The sequence below is a fragment of the Leuresthes tenuis genome, unplaced genomic scaffold, assembly GCF_036924035.1.
Source record: "Leuresthes tenuis unplaced genomic scaffold, fLeuTen1.0.hap1 SCAF_9, whole genome shotgun sequence".
Classification (NCBI taxonomy): domain Eukaryota; kingdom Metazoa; phylum Chordata; class Actinopteri; order Atheriniformes; family Atherinopsidae; genus Leuresthes; species Leuresthes tenuis.
In genome coordinates, this window is record NW_027325363.1 from 21,162,554 (window position 1) to 21,178,761 (window position 16,208).

The following is a 16,208-nucleotide window of genomic DNA, read 5'->3' on the forward strand; positions in this document are numbered from 1 at the left end:
CCAGCGTCTCAGCATAACACTGACACCTATGGATAATGTTTCACACAATTATGCTTAAACTTTATGTTAATGTACTTTGTGCTCATATTGGCTCACAAAACCCTGTTTTTGAAGTATTTTATATTACAGGCAACAATAGTTGAACAAAAAAAAAAAATCAAAATGCAGTTATATTGCTCCTGCTTAATTCCTGCCACAGCTGAACTGTCAGGAAAGTCCCAAATTGTAGCTTGCGTTTGGCTTAATTGACTTTCCAATAGCACTTGAAGGCAGCATTTTATCCAAACTATGGGGCCTTGTCAAGCCCTCCACCTCGCCTACTGGCTGTTTGGGTAACTTCAGGTTCCTACACGCTACAGACTGTTTGTCTTGGACCATAGAAAAACTTTCTGAAGCATTTGATGAGTAATACTTCTGGAATGAGGAGGAAAAGCCAGCTTTGATTAAAGGAGCAACAAAATCTCCATATTGAAAATGTGGTAACAAAAAGAAAACTAGCTATGAATGGAAACAATGTTTGAGTCCTCACATGACCCAATTTTTAAGTACTGAGATAATGCACACTGTCAACATAAGTGGAAGAGAGGATGTGAAAAGAATGCATTACGTCTACTTGGCATGTGTAAACAACCAGAAAGCCAGTGTGCCCAGTTTCACTACACGTGTGGCTACTCTCAGGTATTAAAATCTGACTGCTCTGAGCAAATGTTGGAATTTTTTTTCTTCTTCTTTTGTCAGCCAGAGCGCAGGATTCATAAACTCAAACATCTTGCGCGAGCCTTTGCACCCTATGTGGACGGGTTTGTGTGGCTGCTCAGACTCAACAAGTCGGTTCTGTTCCTGTAAAGCGGCCCTTAAAAGAATCAGAAACAGTCAACTGAGGCCTACCATGCGCTCCGCCCATTTACCACAGCTTCATTTCCTCAGATTGACGTCAGTTGGTCAACACCACCTGCAGCTGGTGGAGGACTTGGGTGACAGCGGCGAAAAGCAAAGTGGCCGCAATGGCTGCTCAGAGGTGTTGACGTGAGTTGGAGAACAATGAAAAATAAGATGCTAAAGAAGCACGCACATCAGTAAGGTTTTGACTAACTTTGGCTTGCCAGGCTCGATTTCACCTTCAGCTATAAATCTATTCATCACTGTGAGACTATAGGGAGGCTGTTATGTAAACAGACTGCACTTTGGCATCTTACATCAGCGCGTCCAGGACTTGTTAAAGGATATAGTCTCGAGGCAGCGTCTGAAAGCTTCTGTCCCCACTTTTGGGTGAATTGGAGACAAATAGTGAATTATACAACTGGACCTCAACCAAGGAAACAAAGAGGCTGTCCTGAACCCGAGGTTGGCAACGGTTGGCCAGAACAGGATTAAATATAACAGTATGAGCAGAGAGAACCGAGTGGACACAGTTTTCTCCTTAAGCATTTTAGAATCTCCTTCAATCTCTTTTTAATGGCGAGGGAATGTGACTGGAGAAGGGTAAACTCAAATGGGAGCAAGACACAACTGTTCACTAAGAGGTCCGAGCTGGAGGCCCGCCAAATAAAGGGTGGCAGAGGGATTTTTAGAGACGCTTCAGAAATGTGGGCCCTGAACTCCTCAAGGGGCAAAACAGCACCACTACACACTGATAATGAATGTCCGGCTACTATCCTTAAAAGTACTAAATATTAGATTAAGCTCAGCTCAGATCAGCTTAATTATTTTTCAGTTTGTGTTAAGACAAATGGCCTTGCAAAAAAAATGCATTAATAAAAGTAAGCAGAAGACAAAAACAAGTATTTTTAAAAGAAGTAGTGCACAGAAGAGATCAGTAAGTGAAATTCTAATGTCAGCTAAGCCCAGCTTAGTTTTAGAAGCAGAGAGAGTGTCTGTGTCCCGTCCTAAAAACTGGCAGCTGCCTCCGCAAGAGAGGAGCCTGAAAGCGTAAAGGCCTGCCCCTCATTCTAGTCTTAGAAATTCTGGGAGACACAAGGAGGCCAGCTGTCTGGGAGGCCTGCTTGCATTGTCCAACCCAAACTTACAGTTTTAATGCTGGAACAGTGAGCTACATACGGTCAATATTTGGAAGCACATAGCCAAGAATCTCAATGCTGAAGGTCAAAATATTTTTCAAAAGAGTCCACAGGCATTTGTTGCACATCTTTCACATTGTTGCATAGAGTCTCTTTATGTTTTGTGTATGAGGACATCATTAAAAAGAAAATCAGAACAAAACATCTGGTTCTTACCGGGTCTTAAAATCAGGTAGATACAACATCGGATGAAACACAACACATGACATATTACACTGTGTCATATTCATTTAACTAAAAACCAAGCCAAAATGCTGAATAAGTGGGTGAAAATGAAGTACATCCCATGATTAGTAGCTTGTGGAACCACCTGTAACAGCAATAACTTGAAGTAAACGTTCTCTGTATGATGTATCAGTCTCTGAATTTTGCCCAATATACTTTAAACATTGCTTCAGCTCATTGAGGTATGAAGGTATTTGTTCATCCACAGTTATCGTCAGGTTCTGCCATTGTATTTCAATCGGGCTGAGGTCTTTACCTTCCATTCAAAGCCATACTTGTTCACCCTTTTTCTAATTGTGCTGTCATGAGCTTTAACATTTAACATGCTAACCGAGGCCTGTAGAGTCTGAGATGTAGTTCTTGGAGGGTTTGTTTTGCAGTTTCTCTGAGCATTGAACCTGGACCGTTCAACCTGAAGAGAGCTGTGGGTGAACATTACATCATTTGATCATGAACTGAAATGACACCATGTGAGCAGTTGAGAGGGAAAAGTCACGGTGTGTTGGAGCTGTCAGCAACTTATTTAAATCTGAAACATGACCCCAGAGTGTTTCTTTTTGTTAGACACCAGAAGCCAAATAAGTTGCTAACCATTGAAATAAATGTACCATATATATTCTGCTGATGGATAAAACAGAGGGGTTGTGAAACAACTACTGGGAAATGGAAAAAAGAAAGTTCAAATATACAAATTTATGTAGTCCCCGCCCGTAATCTTTGATTTTGTGCGGTTTTTGGTAATTCTGGACTGTTAGAAAACACTTACTGAAACTAAACTATGTGAGAAATTCAGAGGGAAGACTCTCTGTTTGCAGGAGCTATTTATAACTTACACACATTTAGGGTGTGACTCTGACAACAGTTTCTCTTCTTGTGAGCCACTGGAGATCAGAAAGTGGTTTGGTCTCTCTGTGATGTTTTTGAGGAACTTTTCATATCATCCGCAGTGTTTTTTTTTTAATCTCAGCTTTTTTTTTTTGGCAAGTTAATTCTGTCGATTTTTCTGAAAGAGAAATGTGAAATATGTTCCTCCGAAAATAAACAGAGTGGTGGCAAAAAGTCCATCACCTCAAAATCTTACTGATGCAGCTCCTTATTCTTTCTGTCAACAGAGTTCAGGTTGTGCTATTTTTAACTCAGCTGCTTTTCTTCTGTAAATATATCTATATTGTCTACACTTTAATACTCTGCACCAAGTCAGATTCCTTGTAAGTGCAAACCTACTTGCCAATAAACTTGATTCTGATTTTCGACCTTGTTGCAATACTATTGTAATCCAGCAGGTGGCAATATGATCTCACAGTCAGCAGCGGTACTGCATCTGTGCTGAACCCAACCTGAAAGACCGAAATGATTAAATGACTGAACTGAAACGTGGTTGATGAATTCAGTTTATGCCAAATTCGTTATAAACATGTTCTATAAATGTTACATTCAGGGTGATTGGTTCTGACATAAAAGGAAAGTTCATAAAAAAAACTATGATCAATCGGGTGCAACTGATGATATATACAGCTTCTGATTCCAATTTTGTTTATTTTTCTTTTCTTTTTCTGCGTACACTTTCGAACATTTGCACAACATTTGGCTGATAAAGAATAAGCGTTAAGCTAGACGTTTCATAGGGTGATTTCTGGTCGGCCGACACCGAAGCTCTGGTGCGTTTTATTTCAAGTTCTAAAAAAGTAATAATAATGATAATAATAATCTACCAACAAGACTTTTGCAGTAGGTTGTCACATCACTAGAAACTTCACGATGCTACTACAGAGATTTAAGCTCCTTAAATGTGGTGTCTATGTCCATTTTGTGGCTCCCCAACGTTGGGACCTACACAATTATTTAAGGCACTTTTGTCTATTGCTCGTTGACGATGTTCAGAATTATTCTTTATATCAATTAAAATGGCAAAAATATTAATTTTGTGTCAAGTTATAAAGTATTTTAGTATCTTTATGAAAAAATATTTAACTGTATAGCGTATGTTAATATAGACTAAATTAATTACATTTGTATTAAATAATATGAAATACGAATCTTTCCAACTTTTTGTAATTTTTTTATTGTTTGCATAATCGTGTCATTCGTAGTTAAACCTGGCATTCACAAAGCAATGCGATTTCAACTTAAAATGGCAAAGAGACCCCTTTATATGACGATTTTCTGCTGACTGGTTCAGTCAGGGATCGAACCAGCGACTTTCCCATTGACAGATAGACGGTTTTTCTCCGAGTTCCGGCCGTATCCTATATATTATGCGTATGCATGGTCAACTTCTACTGTTTCTTTTGATTTAGGGAACATGTTACATTTTTCAGAAAGTTCTGATCTAAATCAGTTTGCGAGAAACTGAAGCATCACCACTCATCCAAAACCACTTTATATATTCATATAACCATGATTGCATACAACTTGTCTCGCCCCCTTTCTTCACTACACTGGTGTTTGCTTCTAAACCGGGTCGGGGTGGACAAGCATCCGACCCCCGTTGTTCCGCTCTGAGTTGTCGCACCGCGCGCTTCAAGAGGACGAGGTGTTTGTATTTATTGTATTTACGGAGCTGATACCGCCTCCTCCTGCTCTCTCTCACGCTTCCATCGCCATCTTCCCCTCCTCTGACCCCACCTCCCCCACCTGACACCCGGACCGCGGCTCTGCTTGAAAACAAACTGCGGCGGCGGCTCCGGTTACTGGAGGCCGGTCGATGCGCTGCAGGGTGTCGCGTTGCTCGGAGGGTTGGGTATCGATGCATGGCCGATCGCTATCATAATCACACTTCCCCTCCCTCTTATCGCTTACCTCCTGAATAAAACATCTGCCTTCCTGCTCGTGGATCGTTCGCCCCCAAAATCGGGAGGGAGAGAGGCTTCTCGAGGCGCCTTCGAGATGAGTGCAGTAACATGAGAGAAGTGCGTGATGACAGCCAACAAATGAGGCCCTCAAAGTTGTTCTCCAAAGAGACCCGCGCAACCTTTTGACAGCTCCTGTCCCAGGATGCTGCAGCTAAGTTTCATTGTTGAAATGTGTCATCTGACCCAAAACAACCTTTAAATGTCCAGTTTCTGATAGAGTCACTCCAAGTGTGTCTGTCGGTGGTTTGGGCTTTTCTCAGCTTCGGCCACACACAAAAATGACCCATTAATGAAGAAACTGCGCTGATGTAAGGCCTGGTCCTGCATTGACAGACCCAGTTGCTCTTTTAGTTGGTCTTGTTTTTATCTTTTCTAAATCTCTGTAGTCTCCCCACATAAACACTCTTTGGGAAACCTTTAACGCGGAACCATCAGATCTGCTACCTTTCCTGTCCCTTTGTTCTCGTTTTGCATGTTTTTTGTGGTTATTTTGGGTCACTTTTTTGACGTTTTGCATCCTTTCAAAGCCCCTTTCTGTCTGTGATCATCCTGCATCTAATAATGGTTGTTTAGGGTCTCCCTTTAGTAACTATGAGCTTTGTTTTGTCTTATGTTCACTTTGCATCTAACTTCGGGCATTTCGTGCGCCAACTTTTTTGCACCTACTTTTGACCTTTTCTTGGCATTTTACATCTCTCCGTTCACATTTAACTTCCATTTGATTTGAGTTGTTTTGAGATGCCTCCTTTGACTTATGTTTCTAAGATAAGACCATGTTCAGCAATGTGACCCTGATTGGATACGTCTTTTAATTCACTTTGGATTAAATGATGCGCTGTAAAAAAGGTTCAGTATCACCTAGGAAACACTGCTACAGTAACCAAGCGATCGTCATCATAACAACCCTTCATTTAGTCAGCATGAGCCTGCCACATATATCCAAGGCATTCAGCCGACACACCAAGGTTTGGAAATGTTCATTTACTCACTTAGTTGCCTGAACGTTTTGATGTTTAAGGTGGCAACTCAAATCAGGAGCGTTTTAACTAGGTATTCAAAGTGCTTGTAGGGTCAAAGGTAAAGCAGAGTCTAAGATAAAGCCGTAAAGTTTTACTGTCAGTCATGTTTCCTGCATTATCACCTGGACATGGTACAGAGCTTCAGTTCTCCAGTGTTCAGACTAAACAATAATATCTTATACTTAAATGAGTTAACGTTTATTTACGGTGGCATAACGTACAGTACAGGCTCATTTATTACGGAAGTGAGATTAAAAAAAAGTGAGATGACTGTTGGAGGCCACAGAGCCTGAAGCAGCTGCTGTGCAACAACTAGTCATGTTTTCATCCTCCTGCTATATGATCTCCTTTAACACTTAAGACTTGCCTTAAGCACAAGAGCAGAAGGTATTCCAGCGGTCACCAAGGTTCACTGTATTTCATATTTCGGCACTCGGACCGGCTCTCCCGGTGGTGCAATCCTCCCCTCCGGCAGGCCTCACCTGGAAGCTGTAAATCAGAGGCCCGCACACAGATGCTCTACAGGTGCGGGCCTTACGGGCACACTTGGGCTCACACGGAGAACGTAACTTAAGATTCAAATGGAAGATGTTAGGGCGGCAGGACACCACAGCAGGGAGGAAAAATTGGGGCTACTTATGACATGACGGAAATTTGTTACAAATTAATATAGGATGTCCATCCTGGATATAAAATCTGCTTTAAAACCAGAGGGAATACAAAAACCAATTTAAAAAAAAAAGAAGAAATCGATGGCAATCAATTCTCCAAAACTGAAAAATACACATTTTATTTACCGACACTTCACCGCTGAATTTGAGAGCACCGAAGCTCAGAGGTTAAATGTTGGAGGGACGTAAGGAGACACTCGCTGTTGAGCTATTAGGACAATTAACAAAGTGGTCAGGAGGGGCCGGAATGGAGAGATGAGGGTGTGAAGTGACAGTCAGCACATCTGGTCTCATCAATAATGCAGCGGGCCTTTAAACGGCAGTTTGTCACATATTGAGCGCTGCTGACTGAAATCAAACCTGACACCCAAGATGCTGTCAGGGGAGAGTGAAACGATGGCAGCGGAGGGAGGGGGAGGGGGAGGCATGGAGAACTTTTCTCCAAGGTTTTCACTTCTATACGCAGAAGACGAGGTGAAATAAACTCTCGTGGAATAGCGGTGAGGCAGGAATCGATACGTGGAAGAGACAAGAAAACAAATAGCCGCACAACTTTCAAGTCCATCCCTTTTATTATTAAAAATGGAAAAGCAATAATCAGACGGCGTTACGCCCAACTGTCTAAACAGTGGAAAGATACATTTGTTGACACTTTTTTTCTGTGAAGGCAGCGCTCCACCAACAAAAATCCAATCAAATTAGTTAACATAAATGACAATGCACGGCCTTTAAATCTCTCAAAAGAAAAAAACTGAGCTGTTCAGCTGGGTGCGCCTTTAAAAAAAACAAAACAACTAAATAAACAAAGTTCATTTTCCTGTGATCAAAGGATTTCTCAGCACGACGATGACAGAGTCCCCCCTGAGGAACATTTTGGAAATGTAGCGGTCTTTGTTCACGGGCTTCGACTTCTTCTTTCCCTTGCCGCTTTTGGGAACTTCCGTCCACATCTCCTTCACGTTCTCCAACACCATGTTGCAATGCCTGAAACGACGGTCGGGACAGAAGCCTGTTAGAAACTCGTCTCACCGAGACACACAGACAAAAAGTTGAAATCAGCCTGCGACGCTGCGCAGACGGGTGGGTAATCCGGGGGCCGTTGGGGAACATTCTTGATGAGCAGTAGTATTTGTCATCTTTTCATTTCATATTAAATAAATAAATAAATAAAAGTAAAGTCATAATTGGAATACTTTCAGTTGCCAGCTAAATCATCCAACCGCAAAGCACTGCTCAGTCATATTCCCCGGCTCATGAAGTCAATAAATGTATCAATTTTCAACGTCCAAGTCTCCCTCCCAGCGAAACAAATGTGAATGTAAATTCAGTAAGACGTCGGGGCAGGCTGTGAACACAAAGCCAGATAAACCCGCCACACTAACGTTTCATTCTGCAACGCCACTTCATGAATTCCTGCCAGCACACGAGCTCGAGTACATCAAAGGAAATTAAACTTAAATATTCCACAGCAGACAAAACAGTTAAAAACCATTATGAACGCAACATAAGAATAATTTCACATCAACTTTCATTCATTCTGACAGTCTGATGTGTGCAACCCCCCCCCCGTTGTCTCTAAATGGCAGCGATTACCATGGATGAACTTAGCTGTAGTGACCAAAGCCGATGTGTGTCGTCAATAAACGTGTAAAAGGTCTGAAAAACTTTAAACTGGCCCACCAGCTTTGCAAATAGAAATGCATTCATAAGAAAAAAAAAAAAAAAAGGAAAGAGTAAGCACATTGTTTTGTTTCACTCCCTAAAGTTTTGCTCAGTTTCCAGCATTTTCTACGATGCTGCTTCAAAAATGCAAAATTTGATTCATCCTACTGTGACTGAAACTGCTTGTTGTAAAAAAAAAAAAAAAAAAAAAACTTGTACTGTAAATGATATAATTCCACACTAAAGTATCCCTTCCAGATGCTCGAATAAGCGAGCACTGTTTGAAACCGCTCGCCCTTGTCTCTACTGCTTTTATAGAACATATAAAAGACCAAATCAACTCAGTTTCCCCGATTTCTACCCAAAGCTCCTCACTGCTTCCAGACATTAAAATGCTATGTCTCTCAAACCAGTTCTCCTCCCAAAATGAAACGTATCCGCATCAAATGAACAGAAGCAGTGTCAAACTATAAATCTGACTATCACTTTGCTACGCGTACACAGATAAATTCATACCAAACTGCACGGTTAGCATTGATACTTGTTGAGTTTTATGCTGTTTCAGTTTTGTTTCTCCATGATTAATACTAATCCTCCACCTACAGATAAAAAAATATTCCATAATCTTTATTCTCCGTAGTCTTTGGAACGGTCAAAAATCGCATCTGGGACCTTTTTTCGGTCCCAAAAATTGAGATTGTGGCCATTTTAAAGGAGAAACCCTGATAATACCCTTACGCTCGTTTATCAGTCATCGACTCAGTACCTGTCAAAAGCTTTGACTCTCCCGAGCAGCTTCTTATTGTTGCGACAGTTGATGAGGACCTGAGTGTTGTTTTTGACCGACTGGGTGAGCACCGAGAGGGGGCCGGTGTTGAACTCCTCCTCCTCCCGTTTCTGGAGCTCCTCGGGGGTCATCTCTGACTTGGGCTTCGTCAACAGACTCCTGGAAATTACAACCACACAAAAACCGACTTGTATTATCAGACCAAATAAATGCACACAGGGGTTATTTTGCCTTGCCATATACCCCCCCTCTCCCCCCTCCCACAAGGTTTAGGTTTTTATTATGTTTTTCCCACTCCATGTTTGAATTCATTTACAAGAATAACTGTTGACCTTCTGGTTTAACAAAAAAATATATTAAATATATAAATAAAATATATACAAGCAAAAACTAACAGTAAAGATTTTTTGCCTGAGGTTGCCTGCAGGCGTGTTTAAATAAAAGAAGCTAACAACAACAAAAAAAGAAAAAAAACAACCAAACAAAAAAACCCATCCAATCAATCCATAAAGTATGATTAGCAAAAGTCGAAAGGTTCCACTGAACTGTATAAAAATAAAAGTGTGAATTATGACAGGGTTCAGCAGAGGTTAACATTAAACTGTATTTATAATCTGCCTATGCACATATTCATCCGACCGCATACGCAAAATAACCAAGCAAAACACGCACACTAGCACGCTGTTAGCAATTAGCAAACAGCGTTGATCGATTCCTAAAAACAACTTTCAACAAATTAATATTAACGTTGTACAGACGTATTTTTTTTATTTTTCGTTGTAGATATAACAACGTAGCTGTGACATAGCAAGCTGCAAAAACAGCTTCGGTCAAGCAGTACGAAGCAACACAGCTAAAGCTGACTAGCCTGGGTCGGTGAATAGGCTAGCAGGGTTAGCATTCTTACTACTAGATGCCTAAAGTCGTAGCTTTGCTTCTGAGTTTAAATGAGAGCACCTTTCTGAAGAATGGGTCATCCTCCAAGATACTTACATGATTGCTGGTCAATAAAAAAAAATTTTCTCAAGTCCTACTGAGCTCTTCTCCACGGTTGCCTTCGTATTCGCGACGATTCACTCGACTCGCGTGGACAGAGCTACTTCCGGGTCACGTAGTACGCGCTTCAAAATGTTGTTACAACTACCGGGTTATTACAGGTGCAGCCCGGACTTTCTCTTCTTCTTCTCCTCTCTCTTCCTTTATTTATTTATTTATTTCTTTAGCAGGTGCAAATACAGGGGACATTGATTAATATATAGAACACAAAGGAGATGTCATGCATACAGGTTTCTAACCATGGCTAATTTGCATCTGTGTCCCTGGCTCCACTATAAACTCTTACAAATCTAAACATAAAACTTAAATAGAATACAAAGCATATAAAAACATTACAATATACTGCAAATGAAGTGAATGAAATACAGTATGAACAACAACGATAATAATGGGTAATTTGTAAATTAAAAGAAAAGCTAATGTCACATACCTGCTTACTTGTGTCTATCTTTCACTCTTTTTTCGCCATCGTTTTGGAACCATGACGTTCACGTTAATTTAATCACATTTCTTATATATATTTATACATATGTATGCCAATACACTGCAATCAAAGCGGTCTATAATGTCAATTTGCTGTGTGCTGCTTAGAAAGAATATATTTTGTTGATTAGTTGATTTAGCTGATCAAGACTGAATAATGATGATGATAATGTGAAAAGTAATGATAACAATAATGATGATGATTCTCTAGGGTGTGTGATTCAAAATAAACCAAAAAAAGACATTGTCAGCAGACAAAAATAAGGGAGAGGAAGCTGCCACTCTGATACTGCAGACCAAACAGTTAGGTCTTTGTTTTGCTATTAAATGTTGTAGGACAAGGAGGTGTGTGTGTGTGTACACATGTGAGAGCAAAGAGAGAGAGAGAGAGAGCCAGAGAAGGGAATGTATGCTCCACAGCAGCAACGAGACACTAAGAGATTGGCTTTCTGGCAAGAGACAGACAGACGCCTATGGGTGCACAACCCTCCCACCTTATTCCAAAGGTTACAGATCTACCTGTGGAAATCACTCGCTGCAGATAATGGCAGCCTGTGTGCTGCTGGGAGAGTTGACTGTGTGGGATTGATTTCCAGAGAGCTACTATACCTTCGTGAAGCACACCCGGCCAAGCCGAGAGACTCGCATCTTAAGATGTTGAATAAAATGAGCGATACCTTACATGTGATGGGACTGCAGCGACTAATCTGGAAACACTTTGCCGCCACTCAATTTAGAGGGCAGCATCCGTTAAATCAGATGGGCAAGACTAAGATACGTGTTGGCCTGTCGGTTTGGCACGGCTTGAATAGTGTAAGGCTGATTTGTAAAACATCATTTCTGAATCTCAAGAAGGCCCAAACGGATTGCACTTTGTCAGGGCTTGTGTATCGTGATTGGATTGAATAGGGGGCAGGGTCAGTGTCCTCTGTACAGAGACCAAACACAACTTATAATATTGTTATGGGTGCTGCAGTGCCCTTAAATCCAACCTTAGCACTTATAAGATGGAAGACAGACATTTCTAACTCTACAACACTAACCGCTTCAAGTTTCTTTATTTATCAGAGTTAATCAGTGGCGGCCAATATTCAAGGGCCTGTTTGCGTTTCACTGCTTTGCTCCTTTGTGGTGCACAAAGAGGAGATGGAGATGGCCTGATTTCACAAAATCCTTATCAGTTTGTGTCGTTCGTGGTATATTATTTGTTTGTTGCTTGAGTCTATGAAGGACATCTCACAGCCTTTTTTCCCCCACCTACTAGTTGTAAGTAATAGTAATTTATTAAAACAATGGGGTTGTGAATTAAAGTACCAAAATAAAAAATATTTTGTAGTTTTATAGGGGAACGTGTAATGGAGCAGTGAGGGTGAACTCTTTTGTCAGGCACTGTTAGTAAGTTAATGTGCTTTCTTTGTTTGTTAAGCCACTTAACACGGACCTATGAATCACTGAAGCATAAAAATACACCTCATTCAAGGGATGAACCAGTGCTTTGTCTACACATAACAGACAATACAACAAAGAACCAGTTTTGAATTCAATCCTCAGACACGTTGTTACCAACAGCCTGTCACAAAGACATACAATTTGTTCACAATACAGTCACATCCTCAAAAATGCCACCAATAACACGATCTGACAGACATGAAATAATATTTTGTCACCACCAAAGTGATTCCAGACGACCTGAAAAAAGCTGTCAACTGAAAACATATCTCAGCATGGTGTGCAATGTGACCTTTAAAAAAACGTTAAGACACTGGACAAATGGAGGATAACAGATGAAACTATCTACACCAGATGAACTGTGTGTGAAAGTGATGTACTTAAGAAAAGGGAAAATATCCAGCAAAGACCTGAAAGATGCATCTGGACCTTCAGTTGATCCATCTACAGTTTACTGAAGCTTTATCGGAACAGGACTCCATGGAAGGTTGGCTGAAGAAAAGGCTGAGCTATGCCAAATGTCACAAGAACTGGGCTGAAAATCAGTGGCAACAGGTCTTATGGAGGGATGAATCCAAATTTGAAAAATTTGGTTAAATCCTTTCTCAAAATGTAGAGCGAGAACAACAGTCAGCAATTAAAGATAACTGTCAAATGGATGGAGGCTCTGTTGTGGTTTGGAGGCTGGATTTCAGCCAGCAGTGTTGGGGATCTTGTCAAAATTGACATGATTATGAACCCCTCAGAAGTGCCATCAGATTTGGATCCTGATCAGATATTTATCATGCAACAACATTGGCAGAAGCTTTACTTTTCAGTATAGCAATGATCCCAAACACACTGCAGAAGCAATAAATGTACACTTGGGTAGAAAGATACAAGAAGCACGTGTTTAACAACAGAATATAAATCAGGGACAGTGAAAAAGATCAATAGACACCTGATTGCTAATTTTCTAAAAGTAACTTCCCCTCTTCTAGAGCCCACACATATTCCAAATTGACCACTCGGTAGTTTTGCGGCTATTTTTGTGTAAAAAAAAAGAAAAAGTCTTTTCACACACATATTTTAGTCACCCTGAGTACGTGATCGGCGACAGATATCAGCATCGACCCCTGTCAATCCAAATGGAAAAATTCTAATAAAATCATACTTCCGTGATTTATGGTATTTGGCAAAGCTTTCAGAAGGGAAGGTGATCGTTTACTACATACAGCAAAGCAGTATCTTCTTACTCCTGCCTCAGGATATAAACATTGGCCCCAGAAACCTGTTGATTCGGCTCTGTGTGTGTTCCCCCCCTCCCTTCTCTCTTCTCTGACGACCGCAATTACTCATGCCAGTGATGAAAATATTAGACTACCATCTACGTCTCTATCCAGACGGTGAGTTTGCCAACACTGACGTTACCTGATCTGGCCCTGTCTGCTTTAACCACAGGCGACTGTGACTGTGACGGGCTCAGGTGTTTCCACACAAAGGGCCTTTTGTTTGAAAGAGGCAGCCATTCAAATAGGTGCTCTAATCCGTTTCCTCATACATACATATATATATGTTTTTTGTATCAATTTGTGCCCGAGAGGGGGTAACGGCAAAGTTTCACTTGAAGCGATCGCGTGGAACACAGGACTGATCAATAAGATGTGCCGCATTGGATACCTGAGGGGTACCTGTTGAGGTTTCCTCTCAGTCCTCAACAGACTGAACTCTTGATCCTTAGACACGCACCAGTTTCCCCTTCAAACGCTTAATTCAGTTCACTTATATATGGTCCTTGTGCGGGCTCAAATCTCCAGAGTGAAACGTTTAATAACACAGCCAAATAAGAACAATCAACAACAGTATAAGACTTTAATGAGGCAAAAGGAAAACACAATTAAAAATGCATTATTTATCGTTTAATTACATGTAATATAATTAAAACAGGAATGTCTTTTTTTTTCCTTTTTATAGCTGCAACATCAACGAAATTGAAGGCAATCAGTGCAGCAAACCAACAGTTTCAGTGTAATCCCTTTTTTTTACACTGTCATTTTTACTCACTCAGTAACTGCAGCTCTTCGGACTAATTCAGGGATATTTTTGCTTTTCGAATGAAGTTACCCGGAACGCCTTGTCATTGCGTTTTAAACATTTGGTCTTCAAATGCTGGAAAACACGTTGACTAACAGACTGAAGTTAATCTTATTTGTTCATTTAAAAAAAAAAAACAATTCCTTTTCTGAAAAGGCACCGGGCCTAAAATGATAACATGCGCACAAGCATCACTTTTCTGTTCCACACTGATTAGTGCGTCAGTGGAAAATGAATGACAAAGGTCAACTGGAGATATTTCTCCCTTAAAAAGGAAACAAACAAAAAAAGAAATAGCTTCAGCTAACAGATGCAGACCATGTAGTCACTGATCACTTTATTGTTTTAGGAAAACATCTAAGTGCATCTTTTGCGCATCTTGGAAAGCATGTGAGGCACAGGTTAGGTAGCGTCTTTTTTTTGTCTTTATTCATCTGGATACCTGTTTTTGTTCATTCAAATCACACTGCATGGCACTAGTTTTCATGTTGTCATTGATGCCATTTCAGTCTTCCAGTGCAACACAAGGAAATGATCAGATAAAGTTGAAAGGTTATGCGTCCTTGACCATATAAACATGTTTTGGCCTTTTATTCGCTCAGCTTCCAAATTCTACACTACTGTATAATGGTCTCATAACCAAGGGTTTATTTGTTTATATTCCAAGGGCTTGAACTGACTTGTGGGCAGTAATTTGAAAAGTCATTACAGCATCTCCCGAGGTCTGAGTGACCGCTCTTGGATAAAAACTGTCCCGGCGACGTCCTGGAGCTGACGCACTCTTCTTGACACGGACTAAACGCGGCTGCACGTGGTAGTTGGTGAGAGTAAAAGTAGCTGGCTTGTCCGGAGATCATGTTAAAAGAGCACGGGTCAGGCAGTGGCAGGGTACACGCGGGGAAGGACGTGGAGAAGGCGGTGCAGGCGGTGCCCATCTGATGGCGGCGGGATTGCGCGCAGCTGACTCCGATGTAAGACATCTCCTGGTGAGTCTGCACGAGCCGCTCTGCGGCATCTGCTGCAGAGGCGCTCAGCCGAGCCCGCTGGGAAACAACCGAAGTGGAATGGTTGGAAAAGCGGGGTTGAGCAGTCAAATAAGTCCCTGCGCCGAGGTGTGTGCGCACCGGTGTTTGGAGAGGTATAAACGGCGGCACAGGCCAGTAAAACGAACTTGCTGCGGCTAATGTAACACTGGTTGCCGTGTTGGAGGACACGAGTCGACCCCCTCCTCTTTTTAGACCAAGTTTTGTTCTGGAGCCTATAGTTGTTCTGCGCCGGAGTTTCCCTGAGGTGCCCCCTATGAAGACATCATCACTGCAGGGGTCCAGCATCCAGTAGTTCCCCTTTCCCGGGTCGTCGTAGTGGCGCGGCACTTTAACAAAACACTTGTTCAGGCTCAGGTTGTGTCTGATGGAATTCTGCCACCCTTGTCTGTTCTGTCGGTAATAAGGAAAGTTGTCCATGATAAATTCATAAATGCCATTAAGTGTGAGTCGTCTTGCGGGGCTTTGGCGGATCGCCATCATGATGAGCGCGTTATAACTGAAAGGAGGTTTCTCAGTTTTAACGCCTTCCTCTGCTCCTCCGGCTTTCTTTGATTCCCCCTCATTCTCCTCTCGCTTTACAGACACTGTCTTGATATCCACTTTAGTGCTTCGTTTTGAGTTTTCGCAGCTTTTCGCGCGGTCAAAGTTCTCCTCCTGGGTGGCTTTCTCAGGGTGAGTCGAGCGCAGTTTTTGGGACGGAGCAGAAGACTCCTGATCACCCATCACACCATCTCTCCTCCACAGCAGGCTGCTGATGCTGAAAGAAGACTTGTGGAGGCATCGGTTCGGAGTTTTCAAATCCTCCAT

The 16,208-nt window shown here is 41.5% G+C and overlaps 2 protein-coding genes across 2 annotated transcripts; both read right to left on the bottom strand.

Moving 5' to 3' along the window:
- Positions 1-7,398: 7,398 nt before the first annotated feature.
- On the bottom strand, positions 7,399-10,403 carry snrpd2 (small nuclear ribonucleoprotein D2 polypeptide). The gene is made up of 3 exons (XM_072392810.1): positions 10,288-10,403; positions 9,274-9,453; positions 7,399-7,829 (listed from the first exon to the last, which is right to left on the bottom strand). Coding segments are annotated over exons 1-3 (357 nt in total). The 5' UTR covers positions 10,290-10,403; the 3' UTR covers positions 7,399-7,654.
- A 4,562-nt stretch (positions 10,404-14,965) lies between these two features.
- Positions 14,966-16,208, bottom strand: foxg1c (forkhead box G1c). Its single transcript, XM_072391761.1, has one exon. It carries the CDS (start codon positions 16,206-16,208, stop codon positions 15,003-15,005), a length of 1,206 nt encoding a protein of 401 aa, XP_072247862.1. The 3' UTR covers positions 14,966-15,002.